The sequence below is a fragment of the Ranitomeya variabilis genome, chromosome 3 (genome assembly GCF_051348905.1).
Source record: "Ranitomeya variabilis isolate aRanVar5 chromosome 3, aRanVar5.hap1, whole genome shotgun sequence".
In the NCBI taxonomy this organism is placed as follows: domain Eukaryota; kingdom Metazoa; phylum Chordata; class Amphibia; order Anura; family Dendrobatidae; genus Ranitomeya; species Ranitomeya variabilis.
In genome coordinates, this window is record NC_135234.1 from 379,358,101 (window position 1) to 379,385,690 (window position 27,590).

The 27,590-nt window shown below is 43.3% G+C and overlaps 1 protein-coding gene across 2 annotated transcripts in view; it reads left to right on the forward strand.

Annotated features, from left to right (window-relative positions):
- The window catches only part of LOC143816063 (myotubularin-related protein 9-like), a 53,328-nt gene that overhangs the window by 889 nt on the left and 24,849 nt on the right, over nt 1-27,590 (forward strand). Inside the window, exons 1-4 of one of the 2 annotated variants that reach the window (XM_077296014.1) lie at nt 14,817-15,203; nt 16,463-16,610; nt 18,685-18,810; nt 18,893-19,066. In XM_077296014.1, coding sequence (XP_077152129.1) covers nt 15,007-15,203; nt 16,463-16,610; nt 18,685-18,810; nt 18,893-19,066 — 645 coding nt within the window. In that variant the 5' untranslated portion in view covers nt 14,817-15,006. Of the gene's footprint in view, nt 1-14,816; nt 15,204-16,462; nt 16,611-18,684; nt 18,811-18,892; nt 19,067-27,590 lie in introns of those variants that run through there. The other variant, XM_077296016.1, reaches the window with a different exon arrangement.

The window sequence follows — 27,590 nt, forward strand, 5'->3', positions numbered from 1 at the left end:
GTGCATAAAAAGCGCAAAAGCAGGCAAAAGGCAAAAAATGCATACAAACGCAGCTTTTCTTTGTCGTCATGCGAAGCTGATGCGGCTAAAAAATGCTGCGTTAACATGCGTTGGCATGTAGTTGCGGTTGCAGATAAGACACTGCGGATTCAACCGCAAATGTGAAGCTAGCCTAATGGAACGGTTTGTGCACTCCCTCCCAAGGCCGATATAGATATGAGTTGGACTGGTCAAAAGGTATCAGGGGGTCAACTGTTCAGTTGTAAGGCAACCCACTCCAAACTGGGGTCCCATAAGGTGAAAAGGGGGTGGGGCATCCAAAATCCAAGGGGGCGGTGGAGGTCATGCCGAAAGTCTAATCAGAGGATGTAATTTGCTGGAAATGTCACGACTAAGGTCATATATCCACTTGTTATGCCCTGATCACAGTGCAAATGGACTGTAACATGGGACATTGGTGTTCATACTGCGCATATCGGGCTTGCAGTATGGACTGCTCACTTAGCGAAGGGCCCCAAGCTTGTCCTGTAAAAATACTTTGTCTCAAAATAACTTGACTGCTAGATTAAGGGAGTTTAGTGACCCTCGTGAGGGCCATACTCCCTCTTGAACTGAACTCCAAGGAAGTAAAGTGAATGCTGAATCTCGGGGTCATCGAGGAATCTCAAAGCGGGTGGTCTAGCATGAGTATTCTGGTTCCAAAATCTGATGGTGAATGGAGATTCTGTATTGATTATAGGAAGCTGAACAAGGTATCCAATTTTGACGCCTTTCCGATGCCGCGAGTCAATGAGCTGATAGAAAGACTTGGACTAGCAAGGTATATAATATACTTTGGATCTAACGAAGGGATATTTGCAAATTCCCATGTCATAAGAAGCCAAGGAGAAGACGGCTTTCTCTATGCTCAATGGGTGGTTCCAATACGTCCGGATGCCATTTGGACTGCAGGAAGCTCCGGCACCTTTCAGAGAGCCATGGACCAGATCCTCGCACCCCATAAGAATTACGCTTTGGCATACCTGGACGATATCATAATCTTCAACCTGAACTGAGGAAGTAATCTGGGAAAGGTACAGATGGTGTTTGATGCTCTCAGCAAGGCGGGGTTCTCTATAAATCCCCAAAAATGTGATATGGTGAAAGAGGAGGCCAAATACCTTGAATATGTAGTAGGTAGAAGCAAAATCAAACACCAAATTAATAAAGTGGACGCAATCCAGAACTGGTAGAAACAACTCTCAAAAAGGCAAGTTAGGACCATTCTGGGAATTGTGGGGTATGGCAGGAGGTTCATTCTAAACTTTGCCAGGGAGGTCGCCCCCCTGACCGACCTCCTTAAGAGGACAAAATCAGTTATGGCCAAATATACATAGGAGATGGAGATGGCCTTTTAAGAACTGAAATTAGGTCTGTGTAAGCAGCTAGTCATGGTAGCCTCCAACTTTAAGAAATAATTTTTACTCCAGACAGACGCTTCAGAAGTTGGTTTATGAGCAGTCCTTTCTCAGGAGAGCACCCTGTTCTCTACCTGAGTAGGAAACTGTCGGCATGTGAGAAAAATGTTTCCATTGTAGAGAAGGAATGCTTGGCCACAAAAGTGCGCAGTGGACACAATACGATACTATCTCTTAGGGTGAAAATTTAAATTAGTCTCAGACCATGCTCCACTCAGGTGGATGAGGGAGAAAAAGGTAAAAAATGCTTGTTTCTAGCCCTGCAGAATTTCATCTTCCATGTGGAACATAAAACTGGGAAGTTACATGGTAATGCCGATGTTTTCTCAAGGATCCCGTGTCTAGTGGTAGAAGGTGCCAAGACCCATGGCTTTAAGCAAAGGGGGAGGTATGTAAGGTGGCCGCCGGACACATAGTGGATGGGAGATATGTACAATGGCATGCAATAGTTTGGGCACCTCTGGTCAAATTACTGTTATTATGAACAGTTAAGCAAGTTAAAGATGACATGATCTCTAAAAGTCCTAAAGTTAAAGATGACACATTTCCTATACATATATATGTATATATATATATATATATATATATATATATATATATATATATATATACTAGATGGTAGCCCGATTCGAATGCATCGGGTATTCTAGAATATGTATGTAGTTTATTTATGAAGATTTTAGAATAATACATTGAATACACAGGATTCGGCCGGCAGCGACCAATTAGCGAAGCGTGGTTCAAATCCCGCGCCAATTCGTGGCCGGACTGTGCCTGTCACTGATTGTTCGCGGCGGCCACGTAGTATATAGCACAGCCACGCAGTATATAACAGCCCACGTAGTAAATAGCACAGCCACGTAGTATATTGCACAGCCACGTAGTATATAGCACAGCCACGTAGTATATAGCACAGCCACATAGTATATAGCACAGCACACGTAGTATATTGCACAGCCACGTAGTATATAGCACAGCCACGTAGTATATAGCACAGCCACATAGTATATAGCACAGCCACATAGTATATATTACAGCCACGTAGTATATAGCACAGCCACGTAGTATATAACACAGCCCACGGAGTATATAGCACAGCCACATAGTATATAGCACAGCCCACAGAGTGTTTAACAGCCCACATAGCATATAACACAGCCACGTAGTATATAACAGCCCACGCACGCAGTATATAACACAGGCCACATAGTGTATAACACAGGCCACATAGTGTATAACACAGGCCATGTAGTGTATAACACAGCCCACGTAGTATATTGCACAGCCCACGTAGTATATTCCACAGCCCACGTAGTATATAGCACAGCCCACGCAGCATATAGCACAGCCCAAGCAGTATATAGCACAGCCCATGCAGTATATTGCACAGCCCACATAGTATATAGCACCGCCCATGTAGTATATAGCACAGCCCACGCAGTATATAGCACAGCCCACGCAGTATATAGCACAGCCCACGCAGTATATTGCACAGCCCACGTAGTATATAGCACAGCCCATGTAGTATATAGCACAGCCAACGCAGTATATTGCACTGCCCACACAGTATATTGCACAGCCCACGTAGTATATTGCACAGCCCACGTAGTATATTGCCCAGCCCACATAATATATTGCACAGCCACATAGCATATTGCACAGCCCATGTAGTATATTGCCCAGCCCACATAGTATATTGCACAGCCACATAGTATATTGCCCAGCCCACGTAGTATATTGCCCAGCCCACGTAGTATATTGCACAGCCACGTAGTATATTGCACAGCCCACGTAGTATATTGCCCAGCCCATGTAGTATATTGCACAGCCACGTACTATATTGCCCAGCCCACGTAGTATATTGCCCAGCCCACATAGTATATTGCACAGCCACGTAGTATATTGCACAGTCCATGTAGTATATTGCACAGCCCACGTAGTATATAGCAATGTGGGCTTCATATCCCTGTTAAAAAAAAGAACTGACTTAAAATAAAAAATAAACATATACTCACCTTCCGAAGGCCCCTTGAAGTCCTGGCGCCTGTGTGCGGTGTACGCGGCAGCTTGCGGTCCCAGGGTTGGTATGAGCGCAGGACCTGTGATGACATCGCGGTCACATGACTGTGATGTCATGGCAGGTCCTTCTCGCATAGCATCCTTGGCACCGGAACCTGCCGCTTGCACTGCCGAGAACAGCCGCGCCGTCGGAAGGTGAGAATAACCTTTTTTTTAATTATTATTATTATTATTATTATTATTTGTAACATTAGATCTTTTTACTATTGATGCTGCATACACAGCATCAATAGTAAAAAGTTGGTCACACAGGGTTAATAGCTCCGTTAACGGAGTGCGTTACACCGCGGCATAGCACGGCCCGTTAACGCTGCCATTAACCCTGTGTGAGGGCTGACTGGAGGGGATTATGAAGAGGGCACTGACTGCGGGGAGGAAGGAGCGGCCATTTTGCCGCCAGACTGTGCCCGTCGCTGATTGGTCGTGGCTGTTTTGCCGCAACCAATCAGCGACTTGGATTTCTAAGACAGACAGAGGCCACGACCAATGAATATCCTTGACAGACAGACAGAAGGACAGACAGAAAGACGGAAGTGACCCTTAGACAATTATATAGTAGATATATATATATATATATATATATATATATATATTTGTGTGTGTGTATTTTCATCATTTACATTTTAAAAAATACAAAAAGGAAAGTAGGCTGATGTAAAAGTTTGGGCACCTTGCATGGTTAGAACCTAGTAGCACCCCCTTTTGAAAAAGTATCACAGCTTGTAAACGTTTTTTGAAGCAAGAGTCTTTCAATTCTTATTTGAGGGATTTTCATACATTCTTCCTTGGAAAATTCTTCTAGCTCTGTGAGATTCCTGGGTCGTGTTGCATACACTGCTATTTTGAGGTCTAGCCACAGATTTTCAATGATGTTCAGATCAGGGGACTGTGAGGGCCTTTGTAAAACATTCAGCTTACGCCTTTTGAGGTACTTTATTGTGAATTTTGATGTATGTTTAGGATTATTATCCATTTATCTATAAAGAAGCCATCTTCTTTTCAACTTTAGCTTTTTTACAGATGGTGTTATGTTTACATCAAGAGTTTGTTGAAATTTTTTTGAATCCATTCTTCCCACTACCTGTGAAATGTTCTCCTTGCCATTGGCTGAAAAACAGCCCCACAAAATGATTGATCCACCCCTATGCTTAATGGTTGTCAAAATGTTTTTCCTGAAATTCTGTGCCTTTTTTTCTCCACTCATACCTTAGATAATTGTGGACAAACAGTTCTGTTTAACCCTCATCGGTCAACAGGGCTTATTCCAAAATGCAACAGGCTTGTTAAGATTTTTTTGCACACTTCTGAAGCTGAATTTTATGATGAAAATGGATGCAGGAGAGGTTTTCTTCTGATGACCTTTCCATGAAGGCCATAGTTATGCAGGTGTTTCTGAACAGTAGAACAATGTACCACAACTTCATAGTTTAATAAATCTTTCTGAAGGTCTTTTGCAGTCAAGCAGGGGTTCTGATTTGCCTCTCTAGAAATCCTACAAGCAGCTCTCTCTGAAATACTGCTTGGTCTTCCAGACCTTATCTTGACCTCCACTGTTCCAGTTAACTGCCTATTCTTAATTACATTTTGAACTGAGGAAAAGGCAACTTGAAAATGCTTTGCTATCTTCTTATCACCTTCTCCTGCTTTGTGGGCCTTCACCATTTTCATTTTCTGAGTGCTAGGCAGCTGCATCCTTAGAAGAAGCCATGGCTGCTGTTTTATTGAACAAAGTTAAGAGAAGGCTGTGCTTTTATAAAGCTGGGAAATCTGCATCACCTGGACTTTCTTAATGATGATAGTCAACAAGCCAAAACCCTAACTGCCTAAATAAGGTTCTGAAACCTTGGCCAAAAATATTTGAGCAAACTTTTGCATCATCCCATTTTCCTTTTTGTAATTTTTAAAATGTAAAAACAGACAATATATATTTTGTCTAAAATACAAAGGAAATGTGTACTCTTTAATGTTAGGTCTTTTAGAGATCATTTCATCTTCAACTTGCTTAACTGTTCACAATAACAGTAATTTTGACCAGAGGTGCCAAAACTTTTACATGTCACTGTGTTTCAGAGGTAGTTGTCCTCTGTGATGTAAACCTGGAGTAAAGAGGGGTTAATCGGCCATGACGGGGGTGGGGGGTGGATGGGCCGTTTTAATGTGAGCAGCTGAAGAGTTGGGAGGGACAGCTGCTCACCATATTTCCACACCTGGGTGTGGTTCACATTGTAAATTGGGGCCTGTTTGACATATACACACTGTTTGTGCATGGAGGTGGACAGACCTCCAGGATTGTGTGCCTTAGCTAAAGGACTAAGAAGCTGTAATCTAACCCAAGCTGGCAAACCTGCAGTATTGTATGAGCTTTTTACTTTATCTTTCACTTTTGTGCGGACAAAGGCTGTATTTAAATTTTCCTGTGATGCGGTTTATGATGAGTGAAATAAACCAGCCGGAATTTAAATAAAAACAGTTCCTGTGATACCTCATCCTGCTCCCAAGTGAGTAGGATTGTTACAGCAGACACACAAAGGTGGTGCTTTACCTGATGAGAGCAATCCACTGAGTACAGACGTGCAGAAGCCTCCTTGCTTGGGTGATTTGTTATTATCACATACCTACAGTGGGGCAAAAAAGTATTTAGTCAGTCAGCAATAGTGCAAGTTCCACCACTTAAAAAGATGAGAGGCGTCTGTAATTTACATCATAGGTAGACCTCAACTATGGGAGACAAACTGAGAAAAAAAAATCCAGAAAATCACATTGTCTGTTTTTTTATCATTTTATTTGCATATTATGGTGGAAAATAAGTATTTGGTCAGAAACAAAATTTCATCTCAATACTTTGTAATATATCCTTTGTTGGCAATGACAGAGGTCAAACGTTTTCTGTAAGTCTTCACAAGGTTGCCACACACTGTTGTTGGTATGTTGGCCCATTCCTCCATGCAGATCTCCTCTAGAGCAGTGATGTTTTTGGCTTTTCGCTTGGCAACACGGACTTTCAACTCCCTCCAAAGGTTTTCTATAGGGTTGAGATCTGGAGACTGGCTAGGCCACTCCAGGACCTTGAAATGCTTCTTACGAAGCCACTCCTTCGTTGCCCTGGCGGTGTGCTTTGGATCATTGTCACGTTGAAAGACCCAGCCACGTTTCATCTTCAATGCCCTTGCTGATGGAAGGAGGTTTGCACTCAAAATCTCACGATACATGGCCCCATTCATTCTTTCATGTACCCGGATCAGTCGTCCTGGCCCCTTTGCAGAGAAACAGCCCCAAAGCATGATGTTTCCACCACCATGCTTTACAGTAGGTATGGTGTTTGATGGATGCAACTCAGTATTCTTTTTCCTCCAAACACGACAAGTTGTGTTTCTACCAAACAGTTCCAGTTTGGTTTCATCAGACCATAGGACATTCTCCCAAAACTCCTCTGGATCATCCAAATTTCTCTAGCAAACTTCAGACGGGCCCGGACATGTACTGGCTTAAGCAGTGGGACACGTCTGGCACTGCAGGATCTGAGTCCATGGTGGCGTAGTGTGTTACTTATGGTAGGCCTTGTTACATTGGTCCCAGCTCTCTGCAGTTCATTCACTAGGTCCCCCCGCGTGGTTCTGGTATTTTTGCTCACTGTTCTTGTGATCATTCTGACCCCACGGGGTGGGATTTTGCGTGGAGCCCCAGATCGAGGGAGATTATCAGTGGTCTTGAATGTCTTCCATTTTCTAATTATTGCTCCCACTGTTGATTTCTTCACTCCAAGCTGGTTGGCTATTGCAGATTCAGTCTTCCCAGCCTGGTGCAGGGCTACAATTTTGTTTCTGGTGTCCTTTGACAGCTCTTTGGTCTTCACCATAGTGGAGTTTGGAGTCAGACTGTTTGAGGGTGTGCACAGGTGTCTTTTTATACTGATAACAAGTTTAAACAGGTGCCATTACTACAGGTAATGAGTGGAGGAAAGAGGAGACTCTTAAAGAAGAAGTTACAGGTCTGTGAGAGCCAGAAATCTTGATTGTTTGTTTCTGACCAAATACTTATTTTCCACCATAATATGCAAATAAAATGATAAAAAAACAGACAATGTGATTTTCTGGATTTTTTTTTCTCAGTTTGTCTCCCATAGTTGAGTTCTACCTATGATGTAAATTACAGACGCCTCTCATCTTTTTAAGTGGTGGAACTTGCACTATTGCTGACTGACTAAATACTTTTTTGCCCCACTGTATGTTAGGGCTATGTCATCACTCATTATTACTATACAACCCATTAAGGCAGGCATGGGAATTTAATTTTATTTTCCATGGGAGCCACATAAATGACCGTTGCTGAGGACTGAACCAATACATTGAAATTAATTCTGCACAATAATAACATATTGTTATTATTTGATATTAATATTAATTTTACAGCTTTTTATTGAGCACATCAAAACCATAGAATTTACTGATTTTCATAACGTTTAAATTATTCTGCTCTTGTTATTCAGCTCTTCTATTTTGATCAGTAGCTTCCCAAAACAGTTTGATATCTCCACAGCCTCCCACACACAGTATTATGCCCCTACAGAAACCTAACACAGTAAAATGGCCCGAAGTGCCTCCCAAAAGGTATGATAACACACACAGCATGATAGCTCCCACAAAGTATGATTGTCCAAACAGTATGATCCCTCCATCACAGTATGAACTTCAACAGCCCCACAACACAGTATGATGGTTCCCACAACTCTCTGCACAGTATGATGGCCTTCCAAAATGTATGATCCCACGCACAGAATGATTACATCCACACAGTATGATCCCCTACAGCTCTCCATGTACAGAATGATTATCCTCACAGCATGATCTTTTATAGCCCCCCAAACAATATGAAGGCTTCACAGCCCCCTATACACAGTATGATGGTCTCCACATTTCTCCACACAGTATGATCCCACACAGCCCACAATAATGACCTCCATTTGCCCTCCAACACAGTATGATGCAACCTAAAGTACCCTCAAACAAATTATGATCCTTCACAGCCCACCAACACAGTATGATGACTCACACAGTATGATCTCTGATACCCCCAACACATTATTATGTCCACCACAGTCTCCAAACAGTATGATGGCTCCCACAACCACTTATACACATTATGATGGTCCCCACGGCCCTCCATTCAGTATGGTCCCCCACAACCGTCAAACACAGAATTATTACTTCCATAATATGATCCCATCAGCACAGTATGATGGCCCTCACAGCATCCTCAAAACAGTATGTTCCCCCACAGCCTTCAAACACAGAATGATGACCCCCAAAGTATGATCTATCACAGCCCTCAATACAGACTGATGAGCTCCACAGTATGATCCCTCATTGCCCCAACGCAAAATGATGACTCCCAAATACAGAATGATGACCCTCCACATTATGATCCTTCACAGCCCACAACACAGACTGATGACCCCACAGTATGATTCTTCGCTGTCCCAACACAGAATGATGACTCCCACAAATCCGAAACACAGAATGATGACCCTCACATTATGATCCATAACAGCCCCCCAACACAGAATGACTCCAACATTATGATCCCTCATATCCCCCAACACCGAATGATGACCCACAAAAGTATGATCCATGACTGCCCAACACAGAATGATAAGCCCCACAGTCCCCCAAACACAGAATAATGACTCTCACATCATATCCCCCAAACCCCCAACACAAAATGATAACTCCCACAGTATGATCTCTCACAGCCCCAACACAGAATGATGACCCCCCACAGTATGATCCCTCACTGCCCCAACACAGAATGATGACCCCCACAGGCCCCCAAACACAGAATGATGACCCCCATGTTATGGTCCCTCATAGCCCCAGCACAGTATGATGACCCCCACAGCCCCCAATACTAAATGATGACCCCCTCACAATATGATCTTTCACAGCTTCCCAGAAGAATGATCGCCCTCATAGTATGATCTCTTACAGACCTCTACTTCCAATAGGTGGCACGATATACCGGCTCTGCAAATTGAGATTCTGATTTGGCTTTTATCCTTAGTCATATTGCAAGGCTTGTTAAAGGGTCCATATTGACTTGACAGTGTCCAAACACAGAATGATTGCCCCACATATTTCCCACACAAGTGAATGGCAAAAAAAACAAACAGTACTCACCATGCCCCTGTTCTCCTGGCGCATTGCTTCAATCTTTACTCTGCACACTTAGGTTCCACAGCATGCACGATCTAGCCGTGCTATCGTTCCTGCTGTGTCATTTGTTTTTTTTTTCACTTGATAAAGACACCAGTACAGCATTGAAATGGTTGTGAATGAAAAATATTTGTTATCATCATATTGAAGAATCGATTTACTCCAGCAGCGCAGCCCATCGACCTTACGTGTCTCATCCAACTGGATGCAATATCTCCCAGACAATTTATCCACCAACCACGGGGCAGCAGCAGCTGTTACTCCACATGCCTACATAGGAGTTGTGCCTGTCACAACTCCACCAGGAGAGCGCAACCAGCACTTACCCACACTTCCTCCATAGGATATCACCCTACTGTGTGCTCTATTCCCCAGACTTACATTTATTTCTCACAACAAATGACATTATGGATTAAAAATAATATCAAGATAGGAAATGTATAGCTGGTCAGGAATAATTAAAATTGATGGACCGATGTCTTGTTGTCAACCTATGTGACTTTTTAACCTCTTTCTGACCTCGGACGGGATAGTACGTCCGAGGTCAGATCCCCTGCTTTGATGTGGGCTCTGGCGGTGAGCCCGCATCAAAGCCGGGACATGTCAGCTCTTTTGAACAGCTGACATGTGCCCGCAATAGCGGCGGGTGAAATCACGATTCACCCGCCGCTATTAACTAGTTAAATGCCGCTGTCAAACGCTGACAGCGGCATTTAACCGGCGCTTCCGGCCAGGCGGCCGGAAATGAGCGCATCGCCGACCCCCGTCACATGATCGGGGGTCAGCGATGCTTCTGCATTGTAACCATAGAGGTCCTTGAGACCGCAATGGTTACTGATGCCGGCCTGCTGTAAGCTCCACCCTGTGGTCGGCGCTCACAGCACACCTGTATTTCTGCTGCATAGCAGCGATCTGATGATCGCTGCTATGTAGCAGAGCCGATCGAGTGGTGCCAGCTTCTAGACCCATGGAGGCTATTGAAGCATGGCAAAAGTAAAAAAAAAAAAAAGTTAAAAAAATGTGAAAAAAAAATAAAAAAATATAAAAGTTTAAATCACCCCCCTTTCGCCCCATTCAAAATAAATCAATTAAAAAAAATCAAACCTACACATATTTGGTATTGCCGTGTTCAGAATTGCCCGATCTATCAATAAAAAAAAGAATTAACCTGATCGCTAAACGGTGTAGTGAGAAAAAAATTTGAAACGCCAGAATTACGTTCACGACATGCTAAAACCAATAATGTCATTCAAAAGTACAACTTGTTTCACAAAAAATAAGCCCTCGTATGGCCATATTGACGGAAAAATAAAAAAGTTATGGCTCTGGGAAGAAGGGGAGCAAAAAACGAACACGGAAAAACGGAAAATCCCAAGGTCATTAAGGGGTTAAACTAATACATTTTTTTTCTCATTCAACATTTTTTATTGTTTTTATAGTACACAAAACAAAAACAATCATATCAACAGGTTCATACGAACACACCACATGGCATATTAGCTGCTGAAATAGAGAATTGTTTAGTTACATGAAAACAAAACTCCACATGGTATCAACAGTAGTTTGCAAAAGACAATTGACAACCTGTTAACAACAAGAAGGAGAAGAGAAAAGAGAAGAAATGTTTATAGAGACCACGAGGACAAATCACTAAGGCAGACGGAGTATAAACTAGGATACCGGCATATCGAATATTGTAGAAGGATTAGGTAGAAGTTATTCTAGCATATTTTGGTACATTGGTGAAGATAAGAAGGATTCCCAATGAAACCATTTCGCAGCCACTTTGTTAGCTGCCTCTTGTGTATGGGCTATCAGGGATTCCATCCGGTGAACTCTAGCCACCTCCCCAAACCATTCCTCTAGCGAAGGCAGGTCTAAAGACTTCCAGTGTCATGCAATTGCCACCTTGCGGCCTAAAAAATGTGCCTCAACAATGATTTCTTGAAAGCATTCTTAGGCATGGGAAACATAATTAGTAGAATTGCTTCTGGGCTTTTAGGGATTGACACCCCAGTTATTTCTTTAATCGCTTTAAGAACACTCTCCCAGAAGGCCGCCAAGGCCAGGCACGCCCACTATATATGCGACATCGAACCCACATGGGCCCCACATCGCCAGCACAAGTTGGATACTCCCGGGAACCATTTTTGTAAGACCGAAGAAACTAGTTTCCAGAGCTTTAGTGGCTATATTAGATTTATGAGAGAGATGGAAACATTTATACCATTGTTCTCGTGTAAAGGATTGATGGAGCTCCCTTTCTAACAAAGGGGGAAGGGTATCCGGATCACTATCCAATAGAAGATTCTAGATATCGGAGATTGCGTGTACAGGGTTAGTGGGAGCCATACATAGGGATTCAAATGAAGAAAGGGGGGCGCACCCATTCTAAGTGATTGGCAATTGTAGAGAAAAAATGCCCTAGTTGAATATATTCAAAATAATATCTCGCTTTCTGTGGACAATCACCTAGAATAGCTGAGAGGGGATGCAATACACCCTCAGGGGCCCCATGATAAAGACGCAAGGTATTTCTCTTGGAGCTACCCAGAAAAAGGCTTAAAGAGACACCAGATAGAAATGTTGGGTTATCTGTTATTGTGGATAATGGTCCTAATGGGTCAATTAGAATTCCCTTGATTCTGGGAATGTGGATAGTTTTGAGTGTTTGCTTGAGACTAAATGGAATAGAGATATAATTTGTAGCCAAGATAGGCCAAGTCCACGGTAGAGTGGAAACTGATGTATGACAAGACTCATAGGCCATATGTACCCACAGTTTAGATTCTCTGCAGTGCAGAACATCTAGAATTCTTGCATGGGCGGACGCAAGATAGTATTTTCATCAGTCCAGCAGACCTATAACCCCCAAATCCTTTTGATGCACCAAAACAGTGCTACTAATTCTTGTGTGTGCCACCGACCAAACAAATTGGCTGAATTTACGCTGGACCCTCATCAAGAAGGAGGATGGGAGACATATCGGGATAGATTGTTGTAAATACAAAAGTCTAGGCAATACGGTCATTTTGAGGATGTTAACCCAGTCAAACCAGGAGAACTCTCCACGGTTTCAGGAATTAAGATCCCCTTCCAATCTGGACAAAAATCGACCAAAGTTCAAGTCAAACAATTCTGATAAATCCACCAAAATAATGGTGTCCAAGTAGTTAATATGATTATTTAAGGGCCATTTAAATGAAAAAGCAGATTTCAGAACATTCACCATTTGCAAGGGTAGGGAAATATTCATGGCTTCAGATTTTTCGAGATTGACCTTAAAATTGGACCAACTACTAAAATGTGCCAGCTCAGACATCAGGAAAGGAAGAGAGATATGTGGATTAGTTAAATAAATTAGCAGGTCATCAGCAAATGTAGAACACTTATACTCTGAGCCTGCTATTTTGATTCCCAGTATATCAGGATTAGCACGTTTGGCCTCCATAAGATTGCTCCATTATCAGGATATACAAGATTGGGGAGAAGGAGCAACCTTGTTGAGTACTATTCTTTATAGTAAAGGGAGCCGAATGGGAGCTGTTAATTTTTAGCTGGGCTGAGGGGGAGTGATAGAGGGCTAAGATTCTTTAAGTAAATACAGGACCCAAACCCAGGTTTGAGAGAGAGAAGATCATGAGATCAAACTAATACATTTTTAGCTTGAAGTCTATGGCTGATTTGTGTGAATGTTACATCCGAGATAAACAGATTGATATATTCTTCTGTCATTTTAGTTGCTTACGTTTTTTCTTTTCCGTTTTTTTTCACTAAAAAGTAGTGCGTGTTTGATTTCAACCCAATAAAAACCTTGGAAGGTGATATTTTATTCAAGTGTGTCACTAAGAAACAGAACTATAACACACACATGAAAAACGGAAGCAATTTGGAAGACTTTCGATTAGTACCCATGTCTCATGGATCCTTATACCCTTGATTGGCCTAGTCTGATCCACAAATCGGACATGAACTGAGTCACATATATCTCCCTCTCGGATCCGTGATTGTTAAGGATTTTGGAATACATTTATTCTACTTTATGGCTCTGAGGAAAAAATTGGACAAGGATGTGTCCTTAGACATCAGTTTTGGTCTTTATGACAGACCAACTTTGGTGCTGTGTCCAGTTTCAGCACACACATCAAGAGCTCAGCTGTGTGTAACAACATCCTCCTTCTGAAGACATAGATGTGGTGTGAACATAGCCATAGAGCAGCAGTTTTCATTTAAAAAGAATTGAAGCGGCTCCAAGAAGACCATGTTTTAGCTTTTCTTCTCTTTCGAGAAAGGAACTGGCATTTCAAGTGCACAGAAAATGCAACACAAGTATCTGTTTTAGTGGGAAGTTAATTTATAGGATTTACAAACTGACCTCAAACTGTGGAAAAATAATTGTGAAAAAAATCACTTATGGCCAAAATACAGTTGATTATAATCAAAAGATAAATGGTGGTCAAAACAATCTCATAAAGATTTTCAGCATAGCTATAGCTCTATCTATGCATTTACCTAGATATACATAGCCAAGTGTCAGACAGCGCCGGTAATGGCCTAGCTGTAAAAAATTGTAGCACAAACTCAACTCCAAGTTTACGGAATCAGGTTCAATATCAAAAGGTAAGTGTCTGCAAGAAGCCTCACCGTCCATCATAGTCATGTAGTTGTATCGCATTTTCCCTAGTTTATTAAAGGGATGATCCAAGCTTAGGAAAAGTTTTTTCTTTTGTTTGGAAACATCTTCTCTCTCGTCAGCTAGCTCTGCCTGGTAACGAGCCAGAACTTTTGAAGATCCTTGTCAACTTATTTAGTGATCCATTTTGAACATAAAATGTAAATCCTGAAGCACTGAATAAATGCATTAATAGACACAGATTTATTGCAGCAATTTTGCTGGTCGCTTTACTGCGATACTGTGCATCTAAATGGTTATGGCATGACAATGACTAGCAATAGGAGAGGGTTAACGTGTAAGCTTTTTCACATTTGTGTCAAGAAAACCTCAACTTCCTTCTTACAATCAGTAACTTTCCACCCTCTTCAGCTCTGCAGTGGTTACAGGCAGTTGCATAGTTTAAGTGAAATATGTCATTAAGCGCTGGCAAAGGATATTGTGTCACTCGATTGTAAGCATCAGTCTTGTATCACTGTACACTTTAGGCATTCCTTTGTAACCCTCCACTACTCTGGAGTGGGGGTCTGCTTCATCCTTGATGAGTGGTATATAGGCATAGTTATAGTGTGCCTGTCTGCTACCGGACATGGAGCTGTCGCATCTTATACAGAGTTCTCAAGTGGAGAATGTACGAGTATGCTGCCCCCTAACGCCTCCTGTGACTGGGACCCTCTGTGTGAGCAGCCATCACTTGATACTCTCTGCCCATCATGTAGAGGGCACAAAAAAGGAAAAGTGTGATCTATGGCTTCTGCATTGCGCTGTGGACTCAGTGGAGAAGAGGTAAAAATATCAAAACTCAATGCTATATAGCGGTAGATGGAAAATTGGGCATTCTGTGTTTGTAATACTGTTACTACCATATCTCAGGACTGCATTATATTGATGCACACTGTCTGCTTTAAGGGATAAGGGGAAAAATCATTAATTATTTGTTCAATTCATTATGTTCTTGTATATAAGAATGTAGAAAAAATGTAAATTTTTACAGTATATATTGTGCTATATAATGTACAGCTCACCTGTACTCGGCTGCAAAGAATGCTGCACTAGAAGAATTCAACTGTAATGTTATCCCTTATTATATAAACATATGATAGGAATAGATTGTATGACATGTTGGAGATGAAGCCTTTGTGTAAGTAGTCATTCAATTCTGACTAGAGATATCTTCCGCTAAAAGTGCATTCACAGCACTGTATTTTCCTGTCCATGTTGCATGCACACTGAGTGGCCCAATGGCGGGCCTGCTGATCTAAACTAAAACCGTATAGTTTCTCAGGTCGATTATGCAAATGACACTCCGTCAGAGTATGATCATTGTGTGAGCACAGTGTGATCCATTTATCTTGGATGAGGAGAAGATGGAGAAAAAAAGTCTCCAACTTCATTCTGTCAGCCTGTGGAAATCAGACTGCACTCAGATGTCATCCGAATGGCCGAGTGCGATCAAAATATTGGATCAACCTCGGGCATGTAGCAATTTTTTATTCGGACAGACTCTGTCTGAGGAAAAAATTGACATGTGCACTGCCCCATAGACTAGCATTGGTCCAAGTGCGATCTGCTGTTTTGTCTGATCACACTCAGACTGAAAATACGCTTGAGGCCTAAATGCTATATATGAGGCTATTCATTATTACCAGACCTGTGATCAGGCTGGGCATTGCGGTGTGCGGGGAATGCCTGTTTGCTAGGCACGTTCGCTCATCACTACTACTGACCTACTGGATATTGTTTTTTTGTATGCCTCGCTCATGAAAAGAAAATAAACAGCTGTTTTATTATACTATGTGTTGAGTGCCGATCTAGTTTTTGTTCTGAAAATGTTTTTATGACATTGCCGAGTGCTGGTCTACAATCAACTCTTGTGCCCCTTTAACTATTCCAGTCCACCAAGGTTGTGCTTTTACTGCCCTACAATGGGACAGATGCATGATACCTGCTGACTGTGTAAGCGCCCTTTCAATAAATGTGTCGTCATTTGCCCCTCGAATCTCTTGACGGATGTGAGCAGGACTAACCCTTTCATTCTTATTCAGCGTTCAAAACATGGGCATGTTGAGGAGCAAAGATGGAGAAGGAAGGTCAAGCTCAGGAACTGTCACTCTGAAGTGTAAGGATCTGCGGGTTATTCATTTGGAAATACCTGACATGGAGGAAACATTTAATATCGCCCGTTCAGTCCAGGTCAGTAACAATATACCGTAAGTCCATATGCTGTATTCTGATGTAGCACAACCCATAACCTGCTCCCAATATATCATAGGAACAGTCAAAATTATGAGTTTACACTAAATATTTCAGTTATGTGCAAACAAGAAACAAAAGTCAAAATGGCTTACTGTTGGTTAAATGTACCAGCAATGTGGGTTAAATCCTGACCAAGTTGTGTCGCTTTACTACAACGAAGGCATTTAGAGACGCCTAAGCGCTTGACCAGGACTTTTATATTGATGTCCTGTACTTACGATAGATCAATAATATCTGATCGGTGGGGGTGTAACAACTGGCACCTCCACCAATAAGCTATTCCCGATGCTGGCCGGATGGTCAACTACATAATGGCAGCAGCCAGGTATGGCACATCTGCCCCATATTGATTTGGATAAGGGGCGGATGTGCAGTACCTGGTCTTGGCCACTATTCAGTTGATGAAGCTATGCAAATCTGACTGCCGTCAGCAACGGGAACATATGATTAATGAGGATACCAGATGTCGCACCCCCACCGATCAGATATTGATGACCTATCCTAATGATATGACATCTATAAAAAACTACCAGACAACTTCTTACTTGCACTCCACCAAATAGGGACCATAAGTTGATAGGGGGTAGAAAAAAATTATCTTTTATTTAGAAAAGTCTTTGACTTGTGGTACCTATTTGGTGGAGCACAAACACCATGTAAGTGTCTTTTCTTCTACATACTAATCTACTTCCATTGGTGAACTACATTCACACTCTTCCAGAAAAATATTCCCACCAAAGACACCAAACACAGTCACCACCGATCTACCTATAAAAAGAGGTTGAATGAGCATTAATACCAAGGTTAAGTGACTAGGTGAGTACCCGCGTGACAGGAACTTTTACCTCTTTATAATTTGTTGAAATGTATTACACGAGGCACTGTCTTTAAACATTTCATTTTTTCACTGTCATTTTAACACCTTAAACCTACATGCAATAAGTTTTCGTTATCACTTTCTTGCCAGATATAACTCAGTAAACAGACATAATGGCAAAGTGGATTGTGTAATCCATTTATAGCAAACTCTTTTGAAATAGAATTAGCAGTGCTTAAAGTGACACATGTAAAATAAACGAATTGTCTACATATGATTTTTCAGTGTCCATTAAGTTCCATTTGGGGAAAATTGATATCCATACAGCGTCTGATGGCTGTGTACAAAAAGATCTCTCTACAAACATGATGTAACTAAAGGTTCAAAAGACTGTACAATACAACTGCAGATAGGGAAACCTTTACCAACCGGCTATTGTTTAATGTTCTGTTTACACAAGTCCGATCAACTGTACAATACAACCGCAGACCCGTAAACCTTTACCTATCGGCGGTCGTTTAATACCCTGTTTATACAAGTCCGATCAACTGTACAATACAACCGCAGACCCGTAAACCTTTACCTATCGGCGGTCGTTTAATACCCTGTTTATACAAGTCCGATCAACTGTACAATACAACCGCAGACCCGTAAACCTTTACCTATCGGCGGTCGTTTAATACCCTGTTTATACAAGTCCGATCAACTGTACAATACAACCGCAGACCCGTAAACCTTTACCTATCGGCGGTCGTTTAATACCCTGTTTATACAAGTCCGATCAACTGTACAATACAACCGCAGACCCGTAAACCTTTACCTATCGGCGGTCGTTTAATACCCTGTATACACAAGTGCGACCAACTGCACAATACAACCGCAGACCCGTAAACCTTTACCTATCGGCGGTCGTTTAATACCCTGTATACACAAGTGCGACCAACTGCACAATACAACCACAGACCCGTAAACCTTTACCTATCGGCGGTCGTTTAATACCCTGTATACACAAGTGCGACCAACTGTACAATACAACCGCAGACCCGTAAACCTTTACCTATCGGCGGTCGTTTAATACCCTGTATACACAAGTGCGACCAACTGTACAATACAACCGCAGACCCGTAAACCTTTACTATCAGTGTCAGCAGGAGAATGCTGTAATTCTAATCAGATGTTATGATATGTCTGCAGGCTCTCTCCTCACTGAATGACGTTTCCCTCAGCTACCCATTTTTCTTCAGACCGGCTGGGTGCAAGTTAGGAAAAGGATGGCAGAGAGATACCATGGAAAATTTTTATCACAAGCTCAAAAATGAGGTGACTTGATTAAATATTAAAGTCTTTTACAAATTGTAAGTGTAAGATTTGCTAAATCAATGTTAATTATGTGTCTTCTTAGACAGATGCTTGGAGGCTGAGTGGTGTGAATGAAAACTTTAAGGTTTGCCCAAGCTATCCAGAGAAGACTATTGTACCTGTATCCTGTTCTGATGGCAAACTGAAGCGATCTGCATCTTTCAGGCAAAGCCGCAGATTCCCTGTATTGAGTTATTACCATCCAACGAGCAAAACGGTCTGTTATGGAAGTGATTGTATAAATTCTGTATTATCAATGATTACTGACAATGAAGCATTTGTTTTTGTCTATCATAATGTTCATCATGCTGCTTCTTGATGTGCTTGAATCTAATCCTTAATGACTAATATTCAACAGAAAAGATATAAGACTGCGTAAAGCATGCTATTCAGGTTACTCTCACATGCGATGTAATGCATGTATGTGTATATATATATGCCACCACGTATTTATTTATTTATATATATATATATATATATATATATATATATATATATACACTGTGTTCAAAATTATTATGCAAATAATATTTCCTCACATTTTCTCTAAATTACTTATCTGAATTGCAGTCATTGTTATTTTCCAGTCATCTACTATTCTAGTATAATGGCAATGTTTTGGAACAAACTGCCTATGAAAACAGTATCTTTTTAAAAAAAATAAACACTCAAAATGCATGTTCCAAATTATTATGCACAGCAGAGTTTTCAACCTTTTTTTTTATTATTTTGAACAAAAAAATGGTCAATTGTGAAGTTATAAGCATTATCAGCTTATTACAAAATGAAATCAAACAGTTTTCAAGTGAAAACTTTATTCTAGGTGATGTTACATTTGCACATAGGACCCCTTGTTCGAAAGAAGCTTCTGAACTCTCTCGTCCATTGAATTTGTCAGTTTTTGGATGGTTTCTGCTTCAGTTGTTTTGCATGTGGACAGAATACCCTCCCATAGCTGCTGCTTAGATGTGAACTGCCTCCCGCCATCATAGACACTCCTTTTGATGATGCTCCAGAGGTTCTCAATGAGGTTGGGGTCAGGGGAAGATGGTGGCCACACCATAAGTTTGTCCTCTTTTATGCCCATAGCAGCCAGAGATGCAGATGTGTTTTTTGCAGCATGAGACGGTGCATTATCATGCATGAAAATGATCTTGCTGCGGAAAGCACAGTTTTTCCTCTTGAACCATGGCAAGAAGTGTTGTTTTAGAAACTCCACATAGATTATGGAGTTTATCTTTACCCCTTCAGGGATCATAAAGGGGCCGACAATCTCTTCTCATGATTCCAGCCCAAAACATTACTCCACCTCCTCCTTGTTGGCGCCTTAGCCGTGTTTTCAAGGGGTGTCCATCAACCAGCCATCCTCCACTCCATCCATCTGGACCATCGAGCGTTGCACGGCACTCATCGGTGAACAAACCAGTTTGGAAGTCAGTCTTCATGTATCGTTTGGCCCACTGGAGCCGTTTCTGCTTGTGTGCAGTGGATAGAGGTGGTCGACAGGATGGCTTCGCACAACTGCAAACCTCTGAAGGACCCTTCATCTTGTTGTTCTGGGGACGTTGGAGGCACCAGCAGCTTCAAAAACTTGTCTGCTGCTATGACAAGGCATTTTTGCAGCTGCTCTTTTAACCTTACGCAATTGCCTGTTGGAAAGAGTCCTCAATTTTTCCTTATCAGCACGCACACGTGTGTGCTGGGAATCAGCTACATACTTCTTGATTGTAGAAAAAACACCACAGAGAAACAGGCAAAGGTGCTTACCTGTCTAGGCCTCAAATCAAATGCACTCTCATGGTGCAGTGGGCCCCAAGTAAAGATGGCGACTACACAGGTGTGGTAATACCAAATGAGACAGCCAGCCTACAATCAGGGATTGGCCGCTGGGCACACCAGTGCAAATAATAATCTGCAGCAATGTTCACACAGAGTATGCACAGCAACTGGATCCAAGCCTATTAGTAACGCCATGTGGCGGGCTGACCAGTGCTAACTGTAATGCGTCCTGTGTGAACAGAGGCCACAACTTCATTGTGCGATGATCACGATGAAGTGTCTTGGCAATGTTGATTGTAGTCATGCCTTGACCTAAATACTCCACAATTTGTTGCTTCTCAGCAGCCGACACATCCTTTTTCTTTCCCATTTTGGCAAAAAATGTAGGCTGCTTAATAATGTGGAACAGCCTTCTTAAGTAGTCTTGCCTTTATTTGGACACACCTGCCAAACTAATTTGCACAGGTATCTGCAATTGCTTTCAGTGATATAAAGAGCCCTGACACACATCACCATCAATGAGTTTAAATGACAAACAAAAAAATTCTAACCTTATCACTCCTAAACTCTTTGTGCATAATAATTTGGAACACAGTGCATATATATATATATATATACACGTGATGGCATGTAAAAGTTTGAACACTCCTGGTCAAAATTACGGTTATGGTGAACTGCTAAGCAAGTTGAAGATTACATGATCTCTAAAAGGTCTAAAGTTAAAGAATATATATTTTCATCTTTACATTTTAAAAATTAGAAAAAGGAAAATGAGATGATGCAAAAGCTTTGGCACCCTTCATGGTTAGCACCTAGTAGCAACCCCTTTTGAAAGTATAGTAGCTTGTAAACACTTTTTGTAGCCAGCCAATAGTCTTTCAATTCTTGTTTGAGGGATTTTCATCCATTCTTCCTTGGAAAATTCTTCCAGTTCAGTGAGATTCCCAGGTCGTCTTGCATGAACTGCTGTTTTGAGGTCTTGCCACAGAGTTTCAATGATGTTCAGATCAAGAGACTGTAAGGCCATTGTAAGGCTATGTCTCCACGTTCAGGATTCCCTGCGCTTTGGACGCAGCTGATACCCAAAGCGCTGCCCCCTGTTGTACGCACGGTGATTCCGCATGTGTATCATCGAACACATGTTGAATCACCGCATCGTATTCATAGACTGGCTTATTTATCCTGTGGAGACGGAGGGTCTCCGCAAGATAAATAGACATGCTGCAGTCAATAAAGACACCGGATGCGGCCCTGCACACATAGTGGAAATGAGATTTCATAAAATCCCCTCCACTATGCTGTAACATCTGGATGCTGTGAATGCTGTACGCAGCGTCTAATCTGCAGCAAATCCTGAAGGTTTCCTGACCGTGGAAACATAGCCTAAAACCTTCAGCTTGTGCCTTTTGAGGTAGTCTATTGTGAATTTTGACATGTGTTTAGGATCATTATCCATTTGTAGAAGCCATCATTTTTTCAACTTCGGCTTTTTTACAGATGTTCTACTATTTTAACTTCATCGGTTCTTGAGACTTGTTTCCAAAATGTATCAGGCTTGTTTAGATGTATGTTTGCATACTTCTGACTCTGAATTTTATGGTGAGTACGCAGGAGAGGATTTCTTCTGATGACTATTAAATGAAGGCTAAATTTGTGCATGTGTCTCTGAACAGTAGAACAATGTACCACAACTCCAGAGTTTGTTCAATCTTTCTGAAGGTCTTTTGAAGTCAAGTGGGGATTCTGATTTGCCTCTCTAGCAAGCCTATGAGCAACTCTCGCTGAAATGTTGCTTGGTCTTCCAGACTTTATCTCGACCTCCATTGTTCCTGTTAACTGCCATTTGTTAATTTTTGTTAATTACATTTCAAACTGAGGCAAGGGCAACTTGAAAATGCTTTGCTACCTTCTTGTAGCCTTCTCCAGCTTTGCATCACCTGGCCTTTCCTAAAGATGATAGTGAACAAGTCATAACCCTAACAGGCAAATTAAGGTCTGAAACCTTGGTCAAAAAGATCTGAGCACAAAAATCTACAAGGGTGCCCTAACTTTTACCAGCCACTGTATATGGTTTGTGGAATAGGGCACACCTATAAGACTAGCACTATAATCTGTTCATTTTTAAATTCAATAATACATGAATTTGATATTATAAATTGATGTAAATTCCTTATATATTGACACTTGGTGGCAACTATAAGGACAATAGAGAATTTTCAGAAACAGTACACTATTCCGGCAGAAAAAAAGAATGTAGTATAACCAATTTAAAAAGAGTCAAACAAGCATATTGCAAAGTTGGGTATGTCTGCCATTTCAGTCCAGCAATGGATATTGCAAATATCCATTACTCGCACATCTGCTACCTAATGTATGGCATTCTGGAGAAAGAAGCAATGTAAACAATAAAAAGGCCACTGCACTTGACCCTTTAAACAGCTTATCTCTAGGGTTTATGAGCACTGGCCTCGCCTATCCAACATTGATTTCCTATCAAAAGGACAGGACATGAGCATTATGTAACTGAAAACCCTTTTAACGCTTCCAAGGAAAAGATTAATCTATTTACATGTTATTTTAGGTAGTTTTTCTATGCAATTTGAAATAAGTATGATGTTCTTAGTTGATTGTGGAAAATGAAGAGCTAGTGATCCAAAGATCCTTCCACTTTCAGGTTTGCGGCTCTCACAAGGGAGCATCCATTACATCTAAGGAGCCACATACACAATGGAAAGATGTTGGCTGAATGGTGGTTTGGTTGGCAACTATCTCTCCCAATATATAAATATACAGGAGCGCTCGCTCTGCCAATTGCTATGTTCTCTACCAGAGAGCCTCTGTCAGACCCAAAGTTATGGCATGACGAAATCTGACATGCCGGATCTTTATATACCCTGATATCTGTTACGATAAGTCAGGGGGCCCAACCATACAAATTAGACTGTTGGCCAAGCCCAGTGATATCAATGTGTTCAGATGACATTAGTCTAATATGTATAGGGGTCCTAATGTTGGGTTCAACAATTGACAGTATTCCAGCTGTTGTAAAACTACATCTCCCAGCATTCCCTGACAGTAATAGACTGTCTGGCAGCTGTCAAGAAATGTTGGAGGTTATAGTTTCACAGCGGCAAGAAATTGCTGATCTCTGGTCCAGAAGACAGAATATTTTACTACCAACTGTTACACCCAATGGTGGCGAACGTGGATTTGTGGACCCATTGTACCACAGGACTGTGCCTGCCTAGGAAGGGGAGTAGCTAAGTGGCTACGAGGTGTTCACTGGAGCTCCTTACTGCATCTGCTGAGCTGACACTGATGAGGGCTATGCTTGACACACCGGTCTATGATATTGGATCAGGGAATGGCCACAAACGGACTGGGGGACAATGTCCAGGCACTGGCCGCACTGGGACCAGGGAACTTCTGATTCAGTACTGGTCACTCCAGGGCCAGGGGACAAAGTTCATGCGCTGACTGCACCGGGACCAGAGGACTTCGGATTCAGGACTGTCCACACCGAGACCAGGGAACTTCGAGAAGAGGACTGGCGGCACTGGGACCAGGCGACAAAGCTCAGGACACTGGCTGTATTGGGGCCAGGGATTCGGGTTCAGGACACTGGCTGCAGCGGGACCAGGGGACTTCACAAACTGCACTGGTAGAATACCAACTACTTAATAACTAACTTGTCTCACCCTGCACACTCCTGTTACCGTTTCACTCCCCCGAGCCGTGAAGATGTTTCTCCATATGCTTCAATAAAGGAAACTTTGACTTGAGGACCGGTGAGTGCTGCCGCGTTTGTTCTATTACTTTTACATGAGTTTACTCTTCATATCACGCGAGCACCTCCGTGTAACCATCGGATTACCAATTATTCCGTTATTAGTACATATCTGACGTCTCTTGGACACAAGGGCTGTGCTGCTCTACTTTATGTTTTTTGGTTTGGTCTACTTAATAACTAAACTCATTATTTGGCAACTCCCTAAGGGGGAGGGAGTCTTTTATAGATGATGACTACCACCAATTGCCTGGGAACTATCTTGCAGGTGAACACATTATACGAAATGTCCCTCAGCAACAAGCTGAGATCGTTTACTATATTCGCGCTGCTCCTTTAAGAGCAAGGGAGTGAACACATGGGTGCAGGGCTGCCATCAGGGCATTACTGCCTTGACCCTGATTAGCGTATGGGGCCCGATTAGAAGAGGGAGCCCGCATCGGGCCCCATCTCTTCTGCTGATCGGGCCCCAGCGGCAGGCTTCTGCCGGTGCAGTAACTGAACCTGCATCTGAGACACAGGTTCAGCTACTCTATTGCCGTGCGGGCCCGCACGGCAAATGTTAAAGCCGACAGCCAATCAGAGGCTGGCAGATGACGTCAGTGCGCACGACGCCGGTGTATGACATCATTGTCATTCGCCGGCGAGTGCACGCTTGAAATGCCTTTAGGGATCATGATCGTCGCAGGAGCGTGGCCAGGTAAGAAGAAAGGTTTTTGTTTTTTTTTTTTAATTAAAAGCAGCAAGCCGCAATGTTTTACCGGCATGATGGAGACACATGGACCATGTGTCTCCATCCTGCCCGGGGCAGAATGGAGACAAGGGGGCAGGATGGGAGAAACAGGGGCAGAATGGAGACATGGAGCAGAATGGAGACAGGAGGCAAGATTGGAGACACTGGGGCAGAATAGAGACACGGGTCGAGATGGAGACACAGGGGCAGAATGTAGACAATGGGGCAGAATGGAGACAAGGGGCAGAATGGAGACAGGGGAGAGGATGAGAGACACGGAGGCAGAATGGAGACACGGGAGGCAGAATTTAGACAAGGGGGCAGAATGGAGACAAGGGGCAGAATGGAGACAAGGGGCAGAATGTAGACAAGGGGGCAGAATGTAGACAAGGGGCAGAATGGAGACAAGGGGGCAGGATGGGAGACACGGGGACAAGATGGGAGACATGGGGGCAGAATGTAGACAAGGGGCAGAATGGAGATGGGGCCGGATGGGAGACACGGGGGCAGGATGAGAGACACGGGGCAGAATGGAGACAAGGGGCAGAATCTAGACAAGGGGCAGAGTGGGAGACACGGGGCTGAACGTAGACAGGAGGCAGGATGGGAGACACGGGGAAGAATGTAGACAAGGGGCAGAATGGAGATGGGGCAGGATGGGAGACAACGGGCCAGGATGGGTGACATGGGGGGCAGAATGGAGACAAGGGGCAGAATGGAGACACGGGGGCAGGATGGGAGACACAGGGGCAGAATGTAGACAGGGGGCAGTATGGGAGACATGGGGCAGAATGTGGACAAGGGGCAGAATGAAGACAGGGTGCAGGATGGGAGACACAGGAGCAGAATGTATACAAGGCGCAGAATGAAGACAGGGGGTAGGATGGGAGACACAGGGGCAGAATGGAGACACTGAGGGCAGAATGGAGACAAGGGGCATAATGGAGACAAGGGGGCAGAATGGAGACAAGGGGGCAGGATGGGAGACACGGGGACAAGATGGGAGACACGGGCAGAATGTAGACAAGGGGCAGAATGGAGATAGGCAGGATGGGAGACACAGGAGCAGGATGAGAGACACGGGGGCAGAATGGAGACAAGGGGCAGAATCTAGACAAGAGGCAGAATGGAGGCAAGGGGCATAATGGGAGACACGGGGCTGAATGTAGACAGGGGGCAGGATGGGAGACACGGGGCAGAAAGTAGACAAGGGACAGAATGAAGACAGGGTGCAGGATGGGAGACACAGGAGCAGAATGTATACAAGGCGCAGAATGAAGACAGGGGGTAGGATGGGAGACACAGGGGCAGAATGGAGACACTGAGGGCAGAATGGAGACAAGGGGCATAATGGAGACAAGGGGGCAGAATGGAGACAAGGGGGCAGGATGGGAGACACGGGGACAAGATGGGAGACACGGGCAGAATGTAGACAAGGGGCAGAATGGAGATAGGCAGGATGGGAGACACAGGAGCAGGATGAGAGACACGGGGGCAGAATGGAGACAAGGGGCAGAATCTAGACAAGAGGCAGAATGGAGGCAAGGGGCATAATGGGAGACACGGGGCTGAATGTAGACAGGGGGCAGGATGGGAGACACGGGGCAGAATGTAGACAAGGGACAGAATGAAGACAGGGTGCAGGATGGGAGACACAGGAGCAGAATGTATACAAGGCGCAGAATGAAGACAGGGGGTAGGATGGGAGACACAGGGGCAGATTGGAGACACTGAGGGCAGAATGGAGACAAGGGGCATAATGGAGACAAGGGGGCAGAATGGAGACAAGGGGGCAGAATGGGAGACACGGGGACAAGATGGGAGACACGGGCAGAATGTAGACAAGGGGCAGAATGGAGATAGGCAGGATGGGAGACACAGGAGCAGGATGAGAGACACGGGGGCAGAATGGAGACAAGGGGCAGAATCTAGACAAGAGGCAGAATGGAGGCAAGGGGCATAATGGGAGACACGGGGCTGAATGTAGACAGGGGGCAGGATGGGAGACACGGGGCAGAAAGTAGACAAGGGACAGAATGAAGACAGGGTGCAGGATGGGAGACACAGGAGCAGAATGTATACAAGGCGCAGAATGAAGACAGGGGGTAGGATGGGAGACATAGGGGCAGAATGGAGACACTGAGGGCAGAATGGAGACAAGGGGCATAATGGAGACAAGGGGCAGAATGGAGACAAGGGGGCAGAATGGGAGACACGGGGACAAGATGGGAGACACGGGCAGAATGTAGACAAGGGGCAGAATGGAGATAGGCAGGATGGGAGACACAGGAGCAGGATGAGAGACACGGGGGCAGAATGGAGACAAGGGGCAGAATCTAGACAAGAGGCAGAATGGAGGCAAGGGGCATAATGGGAGACACAGGGCTGAATGTAGACAGGGGGCAGGATGGGAGACACGAGGCAGAATGTAGACAAGGGACA